Source organism: Leptinotarsa decemlineata, unplaced genomic scaffold (assembly GCF_025532065.1).
Source record: "Leptinotarsa decemlineata unplaced genomic scaffold, Ldec_3_MD MMD2_tig00026347_RagTag_RagTag, whole genome shotgun sequence".
NCBI classification, from domain to species: domain Eukaryota; kingdom Metazoa; phylum Arthropoda; class Insecta; order Coleoptera; family Chrysomelidae; genus Leptinotarsa; species Leptinotarsa decemlineata.
Window position 1 is genome coordinate 3,008,546 of NW_027412698.1, and position 24,852 is coordinate 3,033,397.

The 24,852-nt window shown below is 35.1% G+C and overlaps 1 protein-coding gene and 1 long non-coding RNA gene across 2 annotated transcripts in view; one reads left to right on the plus strand and one right to left on the minus strand.

Moving 5' to 3' along the window:
• LOC141486146 (uncharacterized) overlaps positions 1-24,852 on the plus strand; it is a 216,556-nt gene that overhangs the window by 179,495 nt on the left and 12,209 nt on the right. Inside the window, exon 5 of the long non-coding RNA XR_012467668.1 lies at positions 13,633-14,102. This is a non-coding gene — a long non-coding RNA (uncharacterized lncRNA). The remainder of the gene's footprint in view (positions 1-13,632; positions 14,103-24,852) is intronic.
• LOC141486142 (protein FAM200B-like) lies at positions 17,276-20,722 on the minus strand. The gene is made up of 3 exons (XM_074183864.1): positions 20,152-20,722; positions 19,434-20,060; positions 17,276-19,348 (listed from the first exon to the last, which is right to left on the minus strand). Exons 2-3 carry the CDS (start codon positions 20,057-20,059, stop codon positions 17,800-17,802), a joined length of 2,175 nt encoding a protein of 724 aa, XP_074039965.1. The 5' UTR covers position 20,060; positions 20,152-20,722; the 3' UTR covers positions 17,276-17,799.

Sequence of the window (24,852 nt, forward strand, 5' to 3'; positions counted from 1 at the left end):
ACCTTCCTGGCTGCATACCTTTATTGGCTAACCTCACGTCGTTTACTACGGAGTAGTTAGTCTTACGGCGTTTTGGTGGTGCGTTCGTGGTAGAATTTTGTTCAGAAGATTTTCTTTTCGTTCCCTTGGCCAATTGTGAATAATTCGTCAAGCCTTGCACTTTCGATATTCGAGTAACCTAATTGATGGAAAAAGTTGACAGTAGGCAATGTAAGAGTTAATGACAACAATATCAAGCATTCCCCAGAATAATCGGTGCCACCATTTTTTTGACCGTCTAGATAAACCATAGGCGGCACGAAGTTGATCAGCGTGGTCAACGCCGCCCATATTTTGATTATAATATTTTACAATATAAGGACAGATGACATCGATTGATGTACCATCCTTTTGCTTCCGTTTCACAGTTGTTTCTTCGCTTCCGTGATAATTACTGCAAAAGATAATAGGTTTGCTGTCCTTCCATTTGAAAACACCATTATCTAAATTGGAATGCCTAATGTCGTAGTCACCCCTTTTCATATTTTTATCTGGTATCAAATTTTTTGGCATGAATTTTCTAGTTTGACGTATAGTTCCACAGGCCATTACTTTTTCAGCTTTCAATATTCCCAGAAGAGGAATGGATGTAAAAACGTTATCGAAATACACTTTACTGTTCTTTCCCCATTCATTTTCAGTTAGAATTAGAACAACTTTTTCTCCAAGACCAAATCCCGGAAACTTATCAGTTTCTGATCGATTTTTGCCTTGATATACGTCGAATTTCATAATATAGCCCCTTTGATCTGCCATGCACGCTTGATCTGCTTCATTGGGTTATACTGTTTGATACTACTTCTGCCCTTGAATAATATCATGCTCTCGTCGATGCTAACTTCCCGTGTTCCTTTATAAAGTTTGTCGAAAGTTTGATTCCATGTTTGCATAAAAGGACGCAACTTATAAAGTTTATCGTCATTGTTGGGAGATATCATCGTATTGTCGTTTACATGCAAATTACTGAGAATTGCATCAAAACGATCTCGTCTCATTCTGGAACTTAAAAATGGTATAGCCATATTATCGCCTGTGGACCAATAATGCTTCCAAGAAGGCAGTCTATGATAACCCATCGATTGGTTTATTCCATTAAATACGTACAGTTCTTCTTTTGTGAGGTTCAGTTGTTTGCCTCTTTGTATTGCATACAAATTACTCTGGAAAACTAAATCTTCCACAACAGGCAACAAAAACCTCAAAAAAACATCGGTGGGCGAGTTGCAATTTTCAAAACAATTGTCCACTGGCCCCACAAAATAATCATAATCTGCGGTTATCTCATGCATATCTTTCTTTCTCCACTTTCTCTCTTGGGCTTTTTCTATATGCAATAGTTCAGAAAGAGGAATATTGTCATCTGAATCAAAATCAGAGTGTTCTGCTTCATATATTGTTTCGTTTGGATTTGGATTTCCTACTTGCGGATGTTCTACGTCTGCTAATGGCATGTCCTCATTTTCTTCTAATGCATCGTCGTCTTCTATATCTGTATCATAATTATTATCTAATGCAAATATACAATCCTCATATGCTTCTTCAGCTGCTGCGAGCAATTCAACGTCAGTCAATGGTCTGGTCCAATATCGGTCTTTTTTCCATCTATAACAAAAATACCACTAATAGTTGACTTAAAACACGGAGGAAAATCTAGTAATGTAGCTTCAATTGTAGTTTACCTAAAATGTCCACTACAAACTTTACAAAAGCAGCCATATAAAACTGAAGGTACTTCTAGGTACCAATTATAATTTACCCGATTTACGAGATATTAGTATCTCATTTGTTGAAAAGTATTGGCTAGCACATTATATAAGCCATGATTATTGTGAAAAATATAGATTTACTCACCTCAGGCTTGATAAAACACAGTAAAAGTAGAATTTTTTTAGAGTTGATAAACCACCTGTGACACATTAACTTCAACCTTACTTTTGACATGCATTATTAGCTGCCTACATTCAGGCGTTTATTCAGTTGGTTATTCTAATGTACTTTAACGTACCAACAGGCCCTCGGCAGCCAAATATATTTTCTGTTGAAGATATGGAACTTTGAAACGCTTGGACTTTAAAGTACCGTTAGTCGACTAAGGGTTAAATAAGAGAGCACGAAACAAACATGCACCGTCACCTACAATAGGGACGACAGTACATTCTTCAACTTCTCCATTAACGTTCAGATTTTCTTTAGCCATTTTGAAAAAGTCTAACCGACAAAATATATACTTGAACCAAACGAAAACAAATCAAATGCCAAATACAAAGCAGAGTCTATAACTAAAACTACTAAACCAAAACAAAGCAAATGCAATCCAAAATATGCCAAGAAAAGAACAGCCAAAATCGTCAAATATAATGCGCTAGAAATATTTAGGTATAGTATGTACCATTAGATACGGCAGCTATTCATCATCGGGTATATGTAACTCAGGGAAAACACAACGATATCGCGTTTTAAAATACTACCAACGCCATCTATTGTCAACATTTTGTTCGTCTTAATTTATTCGCTTCATTAGGAACTGATAGGTTCAAACTAATACATTCTCATCCTCCATCATCCCTTATTTCATCCTCTTAGGGGTGGAATTTATCAAAATCCTTTCTTAGTGTATACCTACGTCATAACATCTACCTGTATGCCAAATTTCAGCTCGATCCGTCCAGCGGTTTGAGCTGTGCGTTGTTAGATCACTATGTCAGTCAGTCAGTAATCTTTGAGTTATATATATTTAGAGATAATGGGGTCAAACCCGAAACCGGTTGTGTAGATAAAATTTACCAGTGGTATTTAGACAAAAGTGTTTTTATTCATTTCAATTAAGTGATCATGAATTACCATATAGTAAACAAGTCATCAATCACACATATCATTTTCATCATTTTACTGCTTGTAATGACACTGTGAACACGTTCGGTGAATATCTTCTGTAGATTCGTGAATCTAACAGCTTATTTGTCAATAAGAACTATTTTTCTTAGAAACTGAACCACAGTTTCGATTGATTGATTGGTTTTTCATGTTTCAGTGGTTCAAAATTGAATTTTGTTGATTTCCATCATATATGATGTACATGATATGGGTGGTCCGAGAAGTACCCGGCCCAACAATGTAAACACAAAAATTTTTGAAAAATTGGTATATTAATAAACCACTCAAAGTATACTCAACTCACATGAAATGAAGGTATGAACAAGGTATAAAAGGTATGAACGAGTTATAAAAGGTAAACATATAAAATAAACATAAACGTTATATAAATATTAACACAAAAGTATCATGCACCAACCTCTACACGCGCCCCCTCAACCCAGCCATACATACACATACAACAAATATACGCTTCAATATACGTTTAACCTACATAAAATAATCATATACGCTACAATAAAATAATCATGTAAGCTGGATGAACGTGGTCAGAAAATAGGGGGCGCCACAGATCCAAATGAAAAAAAATGCAGTGAATCAATGTTCCATTTCATTCGAGATAATCAACATATAAGAGAACAGATTATGTCATGACTGTTTTCATATGTATTAGGTGGACTGAAAAGTTCGTAGGCTAACAAACAGATGGCGCTGCTAGCATTTAATCCGTATGATCGTAGTTAACTCTAACTTCCAAAAAACAAATGTACAAATTTCACAGCTATCGAACTATCAGTTTGTGTAATAGAACATTTTGCGGGAAGCAACTTCTGTTATTGGGAAAGAACGGTTTTAGATTTCTTGTTTTTTACACAAAAAAAAATTTGAAATCTTCCAAAGATAGGTAGGAAACAATCAATTCCAACATAGTAACTCTATTCAGAAATGTGTAGATCATGTAGTTATAGAGTTATTTTTTTGACATTGATTGCTTTCTTCTTTTCTTTGGTCACGAATAGAGAGAACAAAATCCGGGCTAGTAGGCCGTGATCAAATGGAACTTGTAGTTCCAAACGTCTCATTTACTACTGCGGGAGACATCATCACTGGTATGAGATTTCTTAGACGAGTGATATATTTTTTGCGAAGTCAATAAATCAAGAAATATTCGAAAAAAAAACTGAATACAAGATTCATTCCAGACAGAAATGTCAAATATGAGCAAGAGTGGCTTCATTTTTGTTCTAAGTCGAGAAGATGTGACTGACAACACTCGCCATGGACGCCCCAGCACATCAACAACTGATGAAAATGTTGAGAAAATGAAGAAAATTGTTACAATCACTATTATAGAAGTTGTGTAGGATGTCGATATATTGGTCGGCAAATTTTTCAGAAATTTTAGGCATGAAGCGTGTGACAGCGAAATTAGTTCCAAAATTGCTGAATTTCGAGTGATCCAGATTTGTTCAAAAGGGTCCTAACTGGTGACAAAATTATGGGTATATGGTTATGACATCGAAACCAAAGTCGAATCGTCCTAAGACCAAAAAAAGCACGCTAAGTTCGATCAATTGTCGAGGTTTTACTCACTGTATTCTTCGGTCACCGTGGCGTAGTGCATCAAGAGTTCTTGCCACATGGTCGTACGGTCAGTAAAGAATATTATCTTGAAGTTATGGCGTGGAACTATATACCACCCAGTTGGTTGGCAGCAACGGTGGTAAAGGACTTGAGAGGATACTGGACGGACACATTAACAGGCTGGCATTATATGCATCTCGCCTAAATAACCACCAGTATGCTTACCAAACCGGCAAATCGACAGATTTATCATTGAACAACCTTGTAGAGAAAATATCCCAATACCTTGACAATAAGGAGATTGCGGTTGCTGTATTTCTAGTTATTGAAGGAGCATTTGACAATGCCCTACCTAAATCTATAGGATCGTCTCTGGCTAGGAAAGGTATAAAATCGACCAAAACTCACTGGATCTAAACTTCTATGCCAGATATGTGTCAACTCCAGCAAAACTGTGGTTATCCTCTTCACCAGGAGGAGAAAATTGGACTCCACATCATCAACAACCCCTACCACAGAATTACCAATATGACAAGCAACTGTTGAATATTCAACGAAATATATATATATATATATATATATATATATATATATATATATATATATATATATATATCAAGATAAGTATACTGATTCTTGGAAATATCTCCGGAATTAAGTTTTTTCAAATTTTGTTTAAAGTCTCCAAAATATCGCCTTTTGCAAAACGGAAATACGTGGATTTAGAATGTACATATGTTTAGATAAGATAAGATAAGATAAGATAATAATTTATTGGTCATCATAATATAGTAGTACATAAGTTGAAAAGACAACAAACATAGTATGTTTCGAGTTTTTTGCATGATTACATTACTATGAAAGTTGCTGAATGAGACATATGTCTTTGAACATCTGTTGAAATGAACCACAATATTATTTGAATTTAAAGAAATTAAGTTAAATTCTGAAATTAAAGTAAAATCAAACCTAAAAAATATAAACAAAATAAAATTACTGTATTCGATATCAATAAACAAAGATATAATTCATCTCTCTGATAGTATTATATTTCAATCCATCCATTTTCATGTCGAGTTACCATTTACCAACGACAGAGTTAATATTAGTTCATTTGTTTTCGAAGTTTTCTTGGTTTGGTATTGCTTCGAATGATTTACATTTCAAATATTTCCCAAAATCGGATATAGCTTGCCAGGAGTGTATTTTGGGTATAGGACATTCTTCATGAATTTGATATCTTTTTTTCGTAGTATCCAAAAATAATAGAATAGTCTATGGTTTCCATTTGAAAAAATCGTGTTTCATCAGTTTTCTCGATGTTATGTTTTAGATGGAAATTTTGACCACCCTGTAAATTATTTTCGAAAATTCGATGGACCTGTTCATGACTTTATGCTTAAGGTGTGATTCTGTGAAATTTCACATTTTCAACTGTTACTGTCTATGATTTATGCTTTTTTCGGAGTGGTGCTGTTACTGTTAAATTTTTCAGAAAAAATTCAATATCTCGAAAACTAACAAATTTGGGTGTAGACATTACTATACAAAGTGGGTCTAAAATGTAATGAGAAATTCAAAAATGTAATAAAATAGAGGGTATTATATTTGAAATAAGGAAGTTGTCCTCAACTTCCGGTATAACGGAAAGAGACCGGAAGTTGAAAATATTTCAGTAGAGAAGGCCATTTTGTAAAACCTACTACCACAAAATTTCAAGTTTTTATTTTGAATCGTTCTCCATATATTCCTAACGAACGCTCGTCGTGAAAGACCCTGTATAAACTGTTTAGTTTTCAATTCGGCTAAAGCTTAGACCCAATAGTCGCGATTACGAAGAGTACCAATAATTATTGGAAGAATAATTTTCGAGCTTTTTTGATTTCAGGTAGTTTGTCATAAAAAGTAGATTCTAATTCATTACCGCAATGCATTATGGCGTGAGTTCCAGTCGTTATCAATAATAAGATAGATTCAAGAAGGCATTGTTCATATAAAGCCGATAAGCAGTATTTCATTGCGAAATATGTTAAAAATTGCCTTCCATATTATGTTTTGAAATCGATAAATCGTAACTCTGCGGAAAAAATGTGTTTGTACTTATCTACGACAAAATTCCACATTCACTGCATTTCTCATAATATTTTGAGTGTTTCACGAGGTCATTCTCAAAAAAGTCTAGAACAGGATTAATTTTCTGGTTATTTTTAATAATATCGTTAATTTAGTCCTCTTCGCTCTATGTTATAATATTGGGGTCAACTATCTCCGGTATCTGTATCTGTAGAGTAGGGAGGGTGAGTGTAAGCCCACGCACTTAGGCCACATGTGACCCATTGTACATCCTCCCGAGGAGTTGTCCTCCTAGGTCGTCGTCCATCCTGTCCTTTCCAGGAAGGTGGACAGGTCACTGGGTGACATCTCCTTTATATCGGCAGGTGTAGGCCAAGACTCGCCGAACACACACTCTTATTGACGATAACTCCGGGCACTCGCACAAGACATGCCTGACAGTCTCATCTTCCTGTTCACACATCCTGCATAGAGGTGTGTCCACTAGCCCCATATTATGTAGGTGTTTCCTTAGCTGACAGTGGCCAGTCAGAAATCCTACTGTAAGGCGTAGATTTTTCCTGGTCATCGCCAGATATTTCTTCGGCGCCAGCTTCCCAGGGTCGCCCAAGGTGATCCTGGCAAGATTACATTCTTTGATTTTATCCCATCTCTTTAAAGATTGAGCATGGGTGTAACATTTGACTAGTTCTGCAATTGTCGAAGTCATCAGGCCGTGGGTGCCACTGGGTCCTAAAATTCTTAGTCCAGCCGCTTCCTTGGCTAAAAAGTCGGCAATGCGATTACCTTTACTCCTGTCGTGCCCTTTAACCCACCTCAGGATAATGTTATTATCTACCGAGGCTTTGCTAAATCTTGGTGGCACTCTAGTGCAAGCCCTGAAGTAACACGGTGTCTGTTCAAGGCTAATAGTGCTTGTCTGCTATCAGTGCAGATTGTTATGTTTTTGCCAGAAATTCTTTTCTTGGTTATTTCTTTTGTGGCGATTGAGATACCAGCCAGTTCTGTTTGGACCACGCTGGTATTTCTTCCCATTCCCCACCTAATCCTTAGGCTTAGTGATCTGGAGTACACTCCACATCCTGAGCCTTCTTTGGTTTTTGAGCCATCTGTATAAATCCGTATTGCATTTGTAGCATCTGACTCTGTGTTCTGCTTAATTTGTATTTTGTAGGGTTTATTAAACCCAAACTGGGTTCAATTGCATCACTTGTTGCCTGCAGCAGAGGTTGAGTAGTAAGCGCTTCCCGCCATAGGCCCAGCCTCAATCGACCCATTCCTACTTCTAGGTTTACACCAGCCGTGTGCAATCGTACCATGGCCATTAACGCAACCTCCTTAACGTACAGATCCAGAGGGGTCAGACCCGTGATTAATTCCATTGCCGCGGTTGGTGTTGTTCTCATGGCTCCTGTGATGTTTAAACAAGCCAGTCGCTGTATTTGATATAATTTTTGGATGGCCGTTGCTTGTAGAACTTTCGGTTACCATGCAATGGCTCCATACGTTAACATAGGTCTTATTATTGCAGTGTAGATCCAGGCGACTACATGGGGTGAAAGACCCCATGCGCGTCCCACTGTCCTCGGACATTGCTCATAAGCCACGTATGCTCTTTTTGCTCTACTCCGTAGATGAGAGTTCCATGTTAGCTTCTTGTCGAGCATTATACCAAGGTATTTCACCTCTTCAGAGAAGTTTAGTTGGCTTTTGAAGATTTCGGGAGGTTTTAAGCCCGTTAAACTTCTTTTCCTGGTGAAAAGGACCATCTCAGTCTTCTTGGGATTGATCGACAGTGAGTGTTCCTTACACCATGTTTCTATCAATTTGAGCCCATCCTGCGCTCTATCGCACAGTGTGTTTACAAATTTGCCGGTCTGCAAGATAACTATGTCATCTGCATATGCAATTGTGTAGAATTCATTTTTGTTAAGGTGATTAATTAGGGTATCCAGAACTATGTTCCAGAGAAGGGGTGATAAGACCCCTCCCTGTGGACATCCCCTCATGACCAGTCCTTTTACTGTGATGTCTTCTACATTAATACTTATTGCTCTGCTAGAGAGCATCTGGAGTATCCATTCTCCTACTACCAGGGGTACATTCCTGGAGTGTAGTTGCTGGGTAATTGTTGGAAAGGTTGTTTTATCAAACGCTTCCTCAATATCTATGAATATACCTAGGGTGGATTCTTTTTTGTCCAATGATCTCTCGATTCTGCCAACCACATGGTGAAGGGCCGAATCAGTAGTCCATCCCGGGGTATATGCATGCTGATTTGGATGAAGTGGGTTGTTAACAAGTACTTCATCTCTTATATACCGCTCACATAGCCTCTCCATGGTTTTTAAAAAAAACGATGTGAGACTAATTGGTCGGAATGCTATTGGTAGGGTGTAGTCCATCCTACCTGGTTTGGGTATAAATACTACTCTTACTTCTCTCCACTTACTGGGAATATACCTCAGAGCTAGAGAGGCTCTGAATATTCCAACCAGGTGTGGCATAAGAGTGTCCAGTCCCCACTGAAGTAGGGCTGGTCTTATATCGTCAGGCCCTGGTGACTTAAAGGGGGAAAAGCCCGATATAGCCCATCTTATTTTGTCCTCATCAATTACTGTACTAGCATATTGCCAGTCATATTGTGAGGGTGTTATTGGTACATCCGTCCAGTTCGCCGTTCCGGAAAGACAGAGCCTGGGAAGTGAGTTTCCATAAGAATCTCAGCACTCTCCTGGAGGTTGGCGGCTTTGTCGCCATTTTTCGTCGTCAGGATGCCGATAGTCTTATGGTGGTCATTTGAGAGTGCCTTCTGTAGCCTAGAAGCTAGTGGAAAGTCTTCGACTGCCTCACAATAGGCTCTCCAGGCTTCTCTTTGTTTTCGTCTGCAGACTTTTTTGAACTCTCTGAGGTTGGCTTGATATATAACCCAGTCCTCTTCGAATCTTGTACGTTTTGCCTTGTTAAAGGTCGTTCTCGCTATCTCCGGTAAAATATAGAATAAATAAAATTCACATAAAGGTTTGAGCATCCCCCTAAAATTGATTTTTTCGTTGTATTCTTATTGAAAATATACCTGCCCAAGTCCAAATGAATAAATCACACCACTTTCTCTCTGTAATATTCAGAAGACCTTGTATCTGATAGGAATAATTCTGATTTCCTAGCAATTCTTGATTGACATTAAAATATTGGAATCTTTTTGTTAGCAAGCAATATCTGAGTATTTTCGAATTTATTATTATAGGGACACTTTATTTCAATGATTCCATCGTTTCCTACCAAACCATCAGGAGAACATACTAAGGATTTTTTTATGAACAATTAATCCAACGTATGTTACTTTTGTATTACTCATCTTTTTATAATTAGAGATTGCTTCCAGTTCGTATTTTTGCCCATGCAGCATTGCATCTGTTCGAGAAGTTTTTTATATAAAAGTGAATTTATTACGGACATTCTGATTTTGTCCGAAATGGATTTAATAATCGGTGCAAAATTAGATGAGGTTAGTCAGATTTTCCATTGATGAAACCATGATTTCGATTTTTGTTTTAAATTTTGTAAATGACATTTAACATGTTCTTTGAAAGATTCTTGAAAGTCTTCAAATTTTTGCGAAATTCAAATTGTTTTAGTTCTTTTTGAAATGGATGATACAAAATTTTCGTCATTCGTTATCAATATCCCTGGATTGCATAGGATTTCCCGAATTTGTTTCAATATTTTTACATTTTTAGTATTCTTTTTAGATTTGTACCTATTAAGTTTTTGTCTTTTTGGACCCCTTTCTCTTTCCACGTCTCAGTCTGAGAATATTCATATTTTAAATTTTTCGGTACCAGCATATTTTCATTTATGGACGATACATTTCTTAAGGGATTCATATCATTACTTAATTGATTGCTTATCTGAGGAGTAGACGATTTAATATTTTTATCAAAATTGTTAGAAGCGGAAAAGTCTAAAAAATCTGTCTCATTATACGATTCTTAACAATTTCTGTAATTTTTATCAGAAAGGCAATTGCTATGTTGCCCGAATTCATTACGGTTACAATTCTCAATTATAGGAGAAATTTCTCAATAAACACAATCTGAAACTTTTGATGTAATTGTTTCAATTGATTGATAAGATTTTGATTTATTTTGCAATAAGTATGTTTTTCCATAATCTGCATCACTTTCACGAATTATATAGATATAGTCTATTTCAAAAGAGTGTAGAGTAATAAAATCTCATTAAGTATTCAAAAGCGCTACAGGGTGATCCGTCAATAAATTCTGTCACTTCCCTAGTCCGCATTGCAAAATTATGTCGTTTCATAAAGAGCAGGTAGGTTTTAAGGGATTTGTCCATTGTTATCGACGGATAAATACTGAGCCAGAGGCGCGCTAGTGGGATAATTGCCAAAAGAATATGCATTCATAAAAATTATATTAAAGGAAATAAAAATTTAATACAGCAGAACAGTGTTATTAAAAAAATATAAAATGTAACAATAAAATATATACGAACCGAAATCGGGAAATACTCACAAACACACACGAACGAACTATACGTATTGAAACACTTGTGGGGACTTTAAATCAATTTATTCACAAAAACGACAAGAACTTTACTGGATACGTTATTACAATTTGACACTTGAACAATACTAAAACTGTGAACTTCCCTTAACGTTTAACAACACTCTATTTATACCCTAATTGAATGTTCTAGAGATTACTAGGTACAATTTTCGAGAACCTTCCGAGAAAATAATTATTCAGACTACCCTTAATTCTAAACCCTAACCTAAGCAAAAGTGTCACTGTCACTGATACACTGGTCTCTGTCCAGATTGCTTATCCCGCTACAGTATATTTACAATTCAATTAAATTATTCTACATCAGTATAGTCTTCATCCGAAGAACTGTCATCATCCCCTGGTGTTATAATTATAGGGTCAACCACCTGATCGACCAAGTTGTCCAGTTCCCACATTTTATCTTCCTCTTTTAAAACATGCTGGATTGCTTTTTGCCAGTTTTCTGATGTGATTTCCATAATGGCTTGATCAAACAATATCTTGACATCTTTCATTTTAAATGTGGTATTGTGCCTTGCAACATATCCTTTAACTTGTGCCCATATAAGTTCTATAGGGTTTAATTCGCAATGATATGGCGGTTACTTTATACTTTTCTGCTACATCTTCTACGGCATATTTCATGAAGCGAGATTTATGTTGTTTTACTATGGCTAGTAGTTCCTTCTTTACTGAATTCGTCTCAAACTGAATACCTTTATTTGACAGCCAGTTAATAATTTCTTGCTTTCTCCAAGCTGAAGTTGGTACCTTCTCTAAGCGCCTTGAATGGTAGCTTGCATTATCCATAACCACGACCGAATCAGCTGAAAGAAATTTTAACATTTCCCCGAAGTAGTCTTCGAAGACATCCGAATTCATGTCCTCATGATAATCTCCCGTCCGGCACGACTCAAAGCTTAACAAACCTTCTCTTAAAAATCCGTCTTCGCTTCCAATGTGAGCAATTATAAGCCTCTTCCCTTTTCCCGAAGGCACTTTAATACCCGTCGAAAGGCCTTCTATGAAAGCTTGGCGAGAACTTGTTATATTTTTATCTTGCCACATTTTTTTGACTATATAACCTTCGTTTATCCACGTCTCATCAAGATAAAAAATTTTCTTTTGCTCTCTGCGGTACTGCTTTATAGTTGTCAAATATTTTCGTCTCCAGCAAACAATTTCATCACTTTCCAGTAATAGTGCCTTTCGATTGTGCTTTTCCCAGGCAAAATTCATACTTTTTAAAGTTTTCCATAAAAGTTTTCTGGATATCAAAGGAATATCGTTATCTTGGCTTATCTCGATAAATATTTTTTCAAGAGTGGGTATTTCCTTTTTAAAATAAAACGAATGAACTTTTCTTCGAATGTCACATTTGGTGTCTTCATCTAAGATTTTTATTGGTCTTCCTGATTTTCTCTTGCATGGACTTACCTGGCCTGATATCTTTCTTTCTCGCAATAATTTAAAAATCGTGGACTGTCCAATTCCAGTCATTCGGGCACATCGCTCAACACTTTCTTGCACAGACAAACTAGGGTGATCGTGTTTTATGCAATCATATACATTTAAAATTATAACTTTTTCGCAAACAGATAGCGGAGAATTTTTTACACTTCTTTTCTTTGGAGTAAATGTCCCCATTTTATAACTTTTTCACTATTTCTATATCACAATATCACTGTACGTTTAATTGGTGTAGTAACAATTACTATTATAACTCGAATGTTTGAGACACCATTACAATATATTTAAACCCTTTTTCTTAATTACCTGGGTTTAATAGGTATTGCATGATTGGTGGGCAGGGTCAAAAAGGGATTATTATAATGACATGGCACCTCGGAACTAAGTGTTAACCCTTTTTTGAGAAATCATGCTCAAGTATATGAACCCAAATTGCATAATAAATAAGTTTACAAGAACCACTAAAATTAATCTTAATCTTTTTTAAAGAAATTTTACTTACCTAAATACATGTAGGTACTTAGTTTTAGACCAAATTACTTCCCAAAAATGGCCTTTTATTATTATCTATGTCTGTAATTTTTAATTTACTTTAATTATTAAGTTTAATAATCCTAAGATTTGCCTACGCCCATGGACGACAACGAAATTCAGGCAAATTTTATGACACTTCATGATTTATTACTCTACACTCTTTTGAAATAGACTATAGATAGATAGATATTTATTCTCAAAAAAACATAGACATTATTTATACATTCGGTAAATGTTTGAATAAATATACAACAAAAATACTTATGTAATTACATTAATATTGTAGATTATTTTTTTTAACTAAACAACATATACACACAAAGCATTATTCTTACCTGCAGATATAGTTGTTTTCTTTTCCTATTCTCCCTATACTACTCCTACTGTTTTATTTTATTTAACAATTTTGAAATATTGAAATGGTATTAGAAATCAAATAATTTGATAATAATTTTTTTAAAGATGTATACCTTAATTTTTTTTTCAGATCCTGCAAGATATTATTATATACTTTCTGACCCACGTATAAGAAGTTACATTGACCTATAGTTTTTTGGATTTTGGGTAGTACAATATTTTCATGTTTCGAATCGCGTCTGGTAGGTGTGCATAATTTCATTTTGCGTAAGGTTATGTTTGACAATTTGAGTAAGCGCAGTTTTATGAAAGATGATTCTTATATTGAGATATCGAAATTTTTTGAAAACATTTTGAATAGATCTTCAGGTTGAACATTTGTGGGTTCTTTATTCAACAAGATTCAGTCAGTATTATTACATTAAACTTACCCTCAAATTGGTCAAGCATTACCTCAAGTTTTAGAAAATTTTTCTGAACACTTCGTATATTGGTGTGGAATATAGAAAATCTTATACTACCCTTAACCAAAAATGAATTCGCATCTTGGATATTCTCAGACTCTATGGTTGATATTTCCGATATATTAAAATCCCTTAGGTAAGTGTCCATTTCAGGTAGTATGATTTGACTTAGATACAAAAATTAGTTGAAATTTCAATCAAAAATAGTTGATATATATCCGTTTCGTTCTTTTTTGTAGATCAAGAGGATAATGAAAACACAACAGGTATAAGATATGGTATCACTTCTTGCTGCTCCTAGTATTTTTTGGACTGTATTGATATATCTGAGGTTTTGTTTTGTTGGTATCACTTTCCGCCACTGGTGGGCTGAATACTGTACGTTTTGTTAACTTCTTTGGTTTGGTTTTCGGTACCGTATTTCTAGAAATATTCCTTTTTATCTGCCATATAGCATTTTTAACAACCAGATACGGTTTGTTGAGTTATTTTTTGTTTATAAAAACGTCAGAAAACGTCAGTACGACAATGAACATCATTGTTCAGTTAGAATATTCTCCTTTAGCTTTCGGTTTTACTTGTAGAAAGGTACCACGTCAATAATCTCTAAAATGGTCAATTCTCGTTCGTTGGAAGAATAAATTGAAGCGATTTTTCTTTACGGTGCGACGCGAGAGCGGAAGGATTTTCAATGAACGTTTCCCGAATCGTCCCATCTGTAGAACATATTTGATACCGGTAGTGTACATCACAAAAATCCCCCAGGTCATCCGTCTATTCCGGAAGAACAGCAAGTGTAAATAATTGGTGAGATGGTAGTTAACCATGAACAGTCTATTTATTCTGTCGTGAACGTTTGTGAGGTGTCTCCTTCTACTGTGTGGAGACTTTTGAAGAGGAATATGTATCATCCATACAAAATTAAAATGGTACACCAACGACAAAGTTCACAAAAAAAATTGCCGTTATTGGAGTTACACCAACCCTCACGTTTTCCGGGAAACACATACCCAATATCCAGAAAAAAATTAACGTTTGGGCAAGAATATTGGGAAACCATAATATAGGATCTCTATTTATTGATCAAAATCTAACAGGGGAACTGTATTTGAATATGCTGGAAGCTACTGTTCACCCTCTCATCACTGAAATCGTCGAAGTGAATTCTAATGAATTCGATATGGATATTGTATTCCAACAAGATGGAGCAGCACCACATTACTCCAGACAAGTAAGCAACTTATTGGATTCCACTTTTCCCGGTCTTTGGATTGGCCGTCGAGATCCTACAAAATGGCCAGCCCGCTCGTCAGAGTTGAAACCTTTGGACTTTTTTTTTTGGGCTGAAACAAAAGGTGTACAAAACTGAACCTGCTTCAATATGGGATATACGCAGAAAATAATAAATATTTGTAGATATATTGACGTTACTGTGTTCGAAAATGTTCGGCGTGAAATATCGGATAGGTTGTTCTTATGTCAAGAAGTTCAAGGCAACCATTTCGAGCATTTTTTCAACTGACCTCAAGCTTATTACTTCATATTATGTAGTTGACTGTCAATGTATTCAGGCAATTATTAAAAATTCCGCCATTTTGTAGTAGTTGAAGATATCGACATTGATATTTTAGGGTTGTGAAGCATTTGTCAGGAGCTTCAAAAGGATTTGTCACTAGACCCCCCTTTCCATTTAATTTTCTTCCCCAGATGGCGCCCAGCCGCCATCTTGAAAGTTTCTTCTACCAATTCCACTTCAAAATAAAGTATTCATGCATCAATTGCATTATCCCAAAATTTAATTTTCTGAGTTGACCCGATCAAAACAAAGAGGAGACATTAAAGAAATGCTCTGTATAATTGTTCAATTTCTTTGAGAGGTGAGTAATTTTTTACGGAACGGAATTTATAAAGCATTGTTTGCAGTTTCTATATCATATATTTTATATAAATACGAAACATATAAAAACTCTTTTTGACCTCCATATGAATACGATCTATATGGAATTTCGGACTTCCATCATTCAATATGATTCTAAATCTATGAAAGAACAAATAAAATCAGAATGAAAAGCTATAATATCAATTACATTAAGCAATAATACCTGAAATGAATAAAATAATCAAGATACAATATGAAAAAGACTACTTGAATATGGATAACACGTGGGACTTCTAATAAGGCTCAGGCTCGTATCTTTGCCACCGTGGGCGTGATGAACGCATAATTACAACGGAAAATCTTCGAGGACTCTAGTAGGTCCTAGGACGTGAGGAGTTGGCGAGGTCAACATTACTTCTCTGCAGATTTTGAATGCCGTAACTTCCTTTGCTTTCACGACCTCTGATCACTGGTGTGCTCCGTATCTCAACACTGTTTCCTGTTGGCAAAGCTCTGCTCACAATGATTTTTGTTCTGTTGATCATCGGATTTGAAATTTTTAGCAGATTGTCCACAACTTCTTCAGACTTGTATCTTATAATGAAAAAACCTTTCATCTGCTTTCTGATAGTATCATACGGCATTGTAAACTCCAACATTTTGCCAAACTGGTCGAAATACGTTAAAATGTCATTGTCGGTCAGATTTGACGTTAATCCTTTTACCACTACGGTATCTCCTTTGAGTTCGGCTTTTGTGCCCTCTCTAGTACTATCTGCCGATGATTTCGCTAAAGTCACCTTGATTTTCCGAAACCTTGTCTGAACTATCACTGATATTATGATAACTTTTTCCAGAATGATCACCGATGTGATTTTCCATCTTGCTCATGCTTAAATTATAAAAAGACAATTTTCAGATGAAGTAAACACTTGAAGTTGTAACTGAAACTGAATGTCAATGTCCATATTCATGATAGCCTTTTTAACTGTTCAGAGGATAGTTAGAAAATATGGAGCAACAAAAAGATTTACTTCTGAATTTGACTTGATGTTTTAAATCTCAAAAGTTGTTGGCCACAGAAAGTAAGCGTTTTAAGTGCCCAGTTTGAAACCATATAAACTAGTCACGGGTGGCTCAGTGGGACAGATGTGTGGGTACGTTAAGCTAAGTTCAAACAAGAATAACTAATTATGTTTAATCATCTCAAAAATACCAAGTGACAATCACTATTTCACTTAATATTTCCCAATAATATATATACATGAATATCAAAAAGGCAACCAATACTGTAGAAAAGTCTTATATTGGTAAACAATAACTTCAATTTCAAAATGATTAATTACTGACCAAAATCACCTATTTGTACCAGTAACTACCTGAATAACATAGATCTAACTCAATGAAACTAAATGTGACATAATAACAGCGTTAGCAACTTGAAGTGGACTGACTATCGTACCCAGGGGCGTAAAATTATCGTACATGGATCGAAATTATCGTATTTTTTAGGATACTGTCTCTTATAGATAAATAAATCATATAAATTGTAATATTGATATGCATGCAAGTACTCGATAGTTTATCTTTTTTAAACCACCGCTGTCAAATCAACAGAACACTGAAACCCAAATGTTTTACACGTGGTACAGACCTGAACTGATTCCCTTTCCACTTTAAGTTCAATAAACGCGCCAAGCTTAAAATTCACTCAGACAAAATTTCACTGTTCCCATGCAAGTTGGGTATGAAACACGCCAAAATTTTGTATTTATAAAGAAGAAATGGATATGAATGGGTAGTGAAATAAAAAATGAAAGAATTTCTTTTATATATCAATATACACTTATATTCATAAAAACAGAAAATATAATTTTTATATTTTAATATAGTTTTTAAGAAATAATTTAATATAATTAAGGTATTCATAAAGATTAATTATTTGTTTTATCACTTAGAAATCGTTTGGCATTAAAATATTATTAAATTCCTCTACATCCGCGTCACTATATAAATCTTGAACCGTTTTAGCAGTGCTTTCTGTAGTAATTTTTTTTTTGTATAGTAACGCTTTGTTCATCCGACTGTATTCACTCTGTGATGGATCATACGTTGTGCAATCGTTTTCTTTACCTCTAACTCGTTGTTTAGCTAATAGCACGCCGTTTACCGTCGAAATTGTCATTTTATTGCGAGCCTTAGTTTTAATCAAGTTAATTTTGCTGAATATGCGTTCACTGTCAGCATTCGAGTGTGGAAGTGAAATTGTTTCGAGCACAAATTTTGAAAGGTTTTTAAAAGTCATTCCTTGATCTCCTTCTTCACATTCCAACAGCTTTGCCCAAAAAATATCGACCGGATCATTTACATCAATACCTGCCGGGAGCTCGAAAGACGGTAATTGACGCCACTCGTCATCGATTATTTGATGTTGATCACTTGATGCAATACGAGGCAAAGCCTTCATCAAGGGCAGCAAACTGGGGACAATATCTCTGGTCTTTCTCAACATTGCTTTTGACGGATTCAGATACGAGACTAATTTTAAAACAGGATCTGAAAAATCAAAGCGCTTTTTAATTTCTTTACAACCTTCAATTAGAAAATCGGTACAAGTCGTAGCGAAATCTGATTTTAATTTTTCATTATTGCGAATTTCGACCTGATCTAGCATTTTTCTGACTTCAACTCCGAAGTACATATTTTCCGGACGTAAACGATGCGACTCATTGCATGGGTCTAGTTCACTTAAATCGGTTCGATAAATATAATCTCTGGACATGTACGTTTCTAAAATTTCTTGATAGCTTTTACACATTTTATCATGGAGGCTTGTAACAACTACCGACGATGACTGAAAGAGTTCATTTAGTTTAGTAAATTTAGGTAGTATAAAGTCCAGAAAAAGATAAAATAGTTTGATGATCGGATTGTTGAGAGCCTGGACAATCTGTTCAACAGATTTTAATCGAATAGTTAGCATTTGGTCTCTAAAGTATAATTCGAGTGCAGGCCACTGTTCAATTATCCTCGAAACGACCGCTTTTAAAGATAACCAACGCGTTTGTGCTGGGCGGAGAATTTTGTGAACATCAATGTCTAAAAATGTTTGGAACTTTTTGAACAAGTGCTGTCGTTTAGCGCTGTTTTTAAATTCACCATAGACATTACGAGCCAGATCTTCACAACTTCTTGGTAATTTTTTACATGCATTGCTGGCACAAAGATGCAATGAGTGGCATATACACTTGAAAATGTAAATGCCAGGGCATTTTTCGAGAAATCTTGAAGCTACCGAGTTATCTTTTCCCATCATTGTACTGGCTCCATCCGACGCGAATCCAATGATGTTCTCTAATGGAATCTCGTAATCTTCAAAGGACTTCATTACTAGTCCGAACAAATATTCTGCCGTAGCACTCTCCACCTCCGAATCTTGCTCGAAAATTTGACAGAGATCCCAAAACTTGCTGACCACTCGACCCTCTTCAGCGTCAAAAAACCTGTTTTACAAAATTTAAAATATAAAAACACATAATAGATAATTATTATCCGTAAAAGCAGTGAAATATGATTATTATTTTTTACCTCACAATGATGCACATCGTTTGTATGCCCCCAATATCAGTTGATTCGTCAATTAAAACACTGAACCGATTGATCTGCAATTTTTTTTGCAGATGTTCTTTTTCGGCCTCAGCAATGACATTTTTTATTATCGCAGTTCCTTTCGTCGATTTCATCTGCATGTTCTTAACAATTTCAGAGTCTGGCACAGAACTTTTCAATAGTGTTGTCAAATGATCTAAAGTGGTGAAGGATATATTATGTTCGGCTAGAAAACCACATAACTTTAATTCAAGTGCTTGAGTTGCTTTGGCTTTCGTGCTGATTTCGTCAGTTTTTTTTATAAAAGTAGAAATTGACTGTTGAGATGCTAAAGGCTTTCGAAGATGAGTTTTCGATGTCATGTGATTTTTTATCACAGTCAACTCTGCATTCATTATTACATTGCATGTACGGCATTTAGCTTTGTACTGGTCGTCAGGCACTTTACTAAGCCATTCCTTGTAATCATCATTTTTAAGCCAGGCGTCTCTGAATTTTTGCTGGCGATGTTTGTTGATCTTGGTTATTTTTCTGGGAGGTGTGATATCCGAGTCTGATTCAGTCAGTTGACTGCTCGTACTATTTACTTTGCATTTAGGACTCATTCTTCATTGCACAGATAAAAAATAATTAATAGGTTAGTAAGTTACAGAAAATATACAGCCACTGAAAAAATGTATTTGATAAATATACCTACTTGCCATTGATAACAATCACTCCGAGTGTGTAATCAAAATTTTGCTGCTTTAGAAAATTACTTCTTTCTTCACTTAATTTGAATAATTCCGTTTGTCAGAGTGAATACAGACATATAATCATAATAATATAACGAAATAACTGCCAACTTTTCTATACAAAATATACGATACATATGAAGTGTGAACATAATCGAAATATCGAAATATCGAACTTATATTCTCTTGTTCGCATTGGTAGATGCTATACTAACCAATAAGAAAGCGTGTACAGCAGGCGCTGGATAAAGTTACAGTATCGACAGTGGTGAAACTTAGTAGAGCGGATCGTAAGGACCAATAGGAATAGAGAACTTGTATTTCCCGGTATTTTCCCAAGATTTTATTGGACAAAATAAAATCATGCTAGTGCGATTTAGACTATCAACGCATGAGTGAAATAATATAAATTCTCAAATTTTTCATCATGATAGAAATTATCGTACAATCTGCGTACGATAATAATATGCTATCGTACATCGTACGTAGGCACAAAATTATCGTATGTGTACGATAATTATCGTACGGTTCCGAACGCTGCATAATAAGGATAACTATACCGCAGTGCACTTTGGTTTTCAATGAACTGGTCTATATAGGGTTCAAAATTTAATGATATTGTGATAAGGTAAATTGAATGAAAGGTGATATCAATACTGATAATAATTGACTGGAAATTGAATTCTTGGTGGTATTCTTCAATACATGTGGTTACATGGAACGGACTCACCGGGATAGATGAAATATGCTCTCAGCTATACGGTGTGGTCAGGTTTATATACAAGAAAAATATACTCTCAGCTTAAAGGACTCCTCATGTTATTGATTAACGTATTTTGTGCGTCTTTTTGTTCTGGCATAAGGGTGGATTTGTTTACCCAAGTAATCATTTAAGCATTGTGTATGTTATAGGATTTTGGGAATTTATCAAAATTGCTGCTTTTCCTTTTAATCAGTTCTTGAAATGTGTAATGAGAAGACATTTCTGATCGTTTGTAGCTAATGAGAAAGCTTGATCACATGCATTTGAGAATGTGTTTAATAAAATGCTGTCGCTATCATAATCTGGTATTAATTTAAATAGTTCGCATAATTTATATGGTTTGACTTCTGGTAAATTTTCATTTGTGTTAGCCATCATGTAAAATTTTGTAATGTTAAAGCTTCATATGTTACTTTTATTTTCACTTTCTCTCTTCAGCAGTGTGAAGAACGTTTTTTTTCAATTGGCTTTTCTCTTCAGCTGTATGAAGAATTTTATGTTTCAATTTGGTTTTGGATGAAATTGGGTGATAATGTGATGGGTAAGAGAACTTCGATATACAATCAGTTAAGATGATGATTCAAAGTCACTTACATTAGCGATTCTGGTTTGCTGAAATCTTCCGTCAGGGGCTTCACTAGGTGTTCCTGATTCACAGGAGGTTTCAACAGGTTTTGACGATTGGGGTTGCCTTGGGATTCGCTGTCAGAGGTTTCACTAATCCACAGGACTCTCAAGACAGGGTTGGTTTGGTTTCTTACTGAATCTTTTTCTTTTGTCGTGCTTCCCTTCGGTGTGGAGGATGAAATCCTACTTCATAAAGCAGTCCTTCCACTTGGGTTGCTTTCATTTGTTTTTTTTCCTTTGAAGATCTGGGGATCACTGTAGGAGCTTCTCTGGTACCTCTCTTCTTTGTTGGCTTGGAGTTTCTACGTTTTTAGAAATCCTATCGACTGCGCCACTTTTTTACTTGAGTTTTAAATATAAACTTTTTAAAAACAACTTTATTTTGTTTCACAATATAATGATTCACCAACATAATAATAATAACTTCAACTGGAACAAATGCTTGGCCAAATGAGCACGGGGGCTCCGGGTCTGCCTGCTTTTGAAGGTTATCCCCACCGGAAGTCGTTTGTGTTCTATTTCTGGACTGGTAAACAAGAAAAGTTATTATTTAACTGCGTAATTATTAATACGAGGTAGTTCTGGACAATGAGCTATTGTTTAATATCATATAACATTTATTTAAACAAGTATATTTTGTAATTCATTGCCATAAAGGTACATTGACAACTTATCGAAAAAGATTACTCATTTATATTTAATATTTTACTATAGATATTTTCTTGGATAAGTTGTCAATTTTGTTTTTTTTACAATTTTCTTACGATTTATAGAAAAATAAAAACTTTCGATTGATAAACATTAAGGAAGAAGAACACTAATGGTGAATTTGGTTTGTCCATGTCGAGGAGAGTTCGAATCTACAATAAAATGGCCATTTCCGGTTTTCACTTCCATCCGTCTGAATTCGATAATTTCGACATCAATAGATTCGTCTCGATGTCAAGAAAAATATTTAGGCATTTTCAGAAGTGTAAAAGACATAGAACGCTAACTTTATTGTGTACAGGGTGTATCAAAATACATCATTTAAGACAACACATGCAGTCAATATGTACAGGGTGACTTGATATATATCATTAAACAAAAAAAAAGTCAATCTGTACAAAGTGTTGCAAAAATAAATTATTCGGGAAAAAACCTGGCGTCAATGTGTACAGGGTGGCTCAAAATACATCATAAAAAACTTAACGTATATTTGTGGCAAAAATACATTTTTTGGAAAAAACATGACAGTTTAACGGGGCCCCAACGTTCTAACATGCGATCCGTTAATGTGTACAGTGTGCCTTAAAATACAATTCATTATCACAAATTTCACCGATTGCGTAGTGAAGAACACCTTATTGAACCATAAAATCATTTGGGCTTTAACGACTGAAATCAGAGTAACTAGTTGAAATTTCCTTGGTAGTAGGTCATTGTCCAAGTATGAATCAGAAACTGGATTTTTGAAAAAACTCTCCTGCTGCTGATTTCATCCAGAATATGCCCTAATTGAAGGTTATAAAAAATCCTTGTTTTTTATAATTTTCAGTCTTGGGTTGAAATTATTGATTAGCACTAAACAATTATATGATTTTTCATTGGAAAATATTACTTTAGGAAATTCATTACCTTTTGATTTTAACTAATAATATTGTATTTGTAACGAATTTTTGATAAAATTCTAAAAGGTTTTATAATACTAGGGTAGCGTCGCGAAAGAACACTCTGTTGGTACATTAAATATCCCCACACATGCCAATTCATTTATTTCGTTCTCCGGTTAAAATGAACGAATCAATTGTAGCCTGGGTCTGCGAATCTTATGGAAAAAAGTAGCTACGGAAAAAACCATCTCGTATGTTTCGGTCGACGTAACAGTGACTGCCTAGATTTTGAATAGATTGGATGAATAGTACATATTACGTATCGTTATTAACGAATTTTCCACTATTTTTATTCCAAATCGGCGAATTTCGTTTTGGGTTATAGTATTTTTTCTATATCGCCGGATTCTCTTTAACAATAGATGATAAGTCTATGGTATATTAGTATTCAACGTCTCAAGGTAGCGTCGGGTTTTTGCAAATGAAGTGAGTTGTCGAAAATTATATTCCGTTTTATACCACGTTTTGTCTCGATCAGATCGTAACACTTTGAATGGCTTTTTAGGCGTTTCATGATACCGTTTCGACTTGTATTTCCAATTCTTCCGAAGAATAGGAGTTTGTGGTAGTCTTCGAGCTAATAAAAGGTTTAGATACTATTTTTTGGAACTAGGAAGAACGAGTTCTATTTATCTTCGATCTAACAAAGGACAGCTGATACGGGAATTTTATTCTAGAACCGTTCTCTCGAGAGTGTTTCTTTGCCTTTACCTTCAAATTTTGTATAATTTGCATTATAGTATATTTACTGCTATTATAGAGACCTATTTATACCAATCATCTATTTTTAATTTCAACTAACCTATAATTTGGCAAGTAAGTCAATTGGATTTAGAAATTTCAGCTTAAAGAGAGGTGTATGTTTTATTTTGTAGTAAATCACTTGGCGCCCTCTCATACATTTTCTTGTCTGATGTCAGTGATATATTAGTCAATGCATACACCTGAACTGTTCTATCGCTTACTAAGAAAAGCCAAAAATCACGTAACAAAAGTTACAATGTATCCAATCGAAATCAAATGATGAGTCATGTCAAAGTCAAATCTGCTATCAGCATTTTCTTCCTATTATATCCCTGATGTCTATAATGTATCACGGGTAAATGAAGCAAACGAACTGAACCATTCCTCACCGCACTTCATTACTATTCAGAGATATGGGAGTAATGTTTATGGTTGAACGAGTCGAATGCAAGAGAGGCATCCCAAGGTCAGTACTAACCGAACAAACAACAAATACACAGTTCAAAATGGGGTAATAAATCACTCTATCGATTAATTTGTAATTAGATTATTACATGTTCATTCAATGAGTTGTTAAAATTCCTTTTATAGTGTTTAATCTTCTAATTTATACCTAAACTCTGGAAAAATCATCAGAGATCGAATAGGTAGTTTATTCATCAATGCCTAAATCATTGAGTAGTTCACACCTAAATTTAAATTAAATTATTGGTCGTCACGTATGTAGAATGTTTATTGTTCAAATTGTTAAAATATATAAAGCACTGAATTGAAAGTTATCTCATAGCAGAACACGTGTTGCGGTTTTGTGAACTGTGCAGTGAATACCTCATAATAAATTTTCATTTGAATATAGATTTTTTTTCTGAAAACCTGTT

What these genes read in the sequence shown, in the direction of transcription:
- LOC141486142 (XM_074183864.1), bottom strand. Translation starts at nt 20,059, where the DNA reads ATGAGTCCTAAATGCAAAGTAAATAGTACGAGCAGTCAACTGACTGAA. An exon ending in ACGATGTGCATCATTGTGAG is followed by an intron (nt 19,349 to 19,433) that starts GTAAAAAATAAT and finishes TTTGTAAAACAG; the next exon opens with GTTTTTTGACGCTGAAGAGG.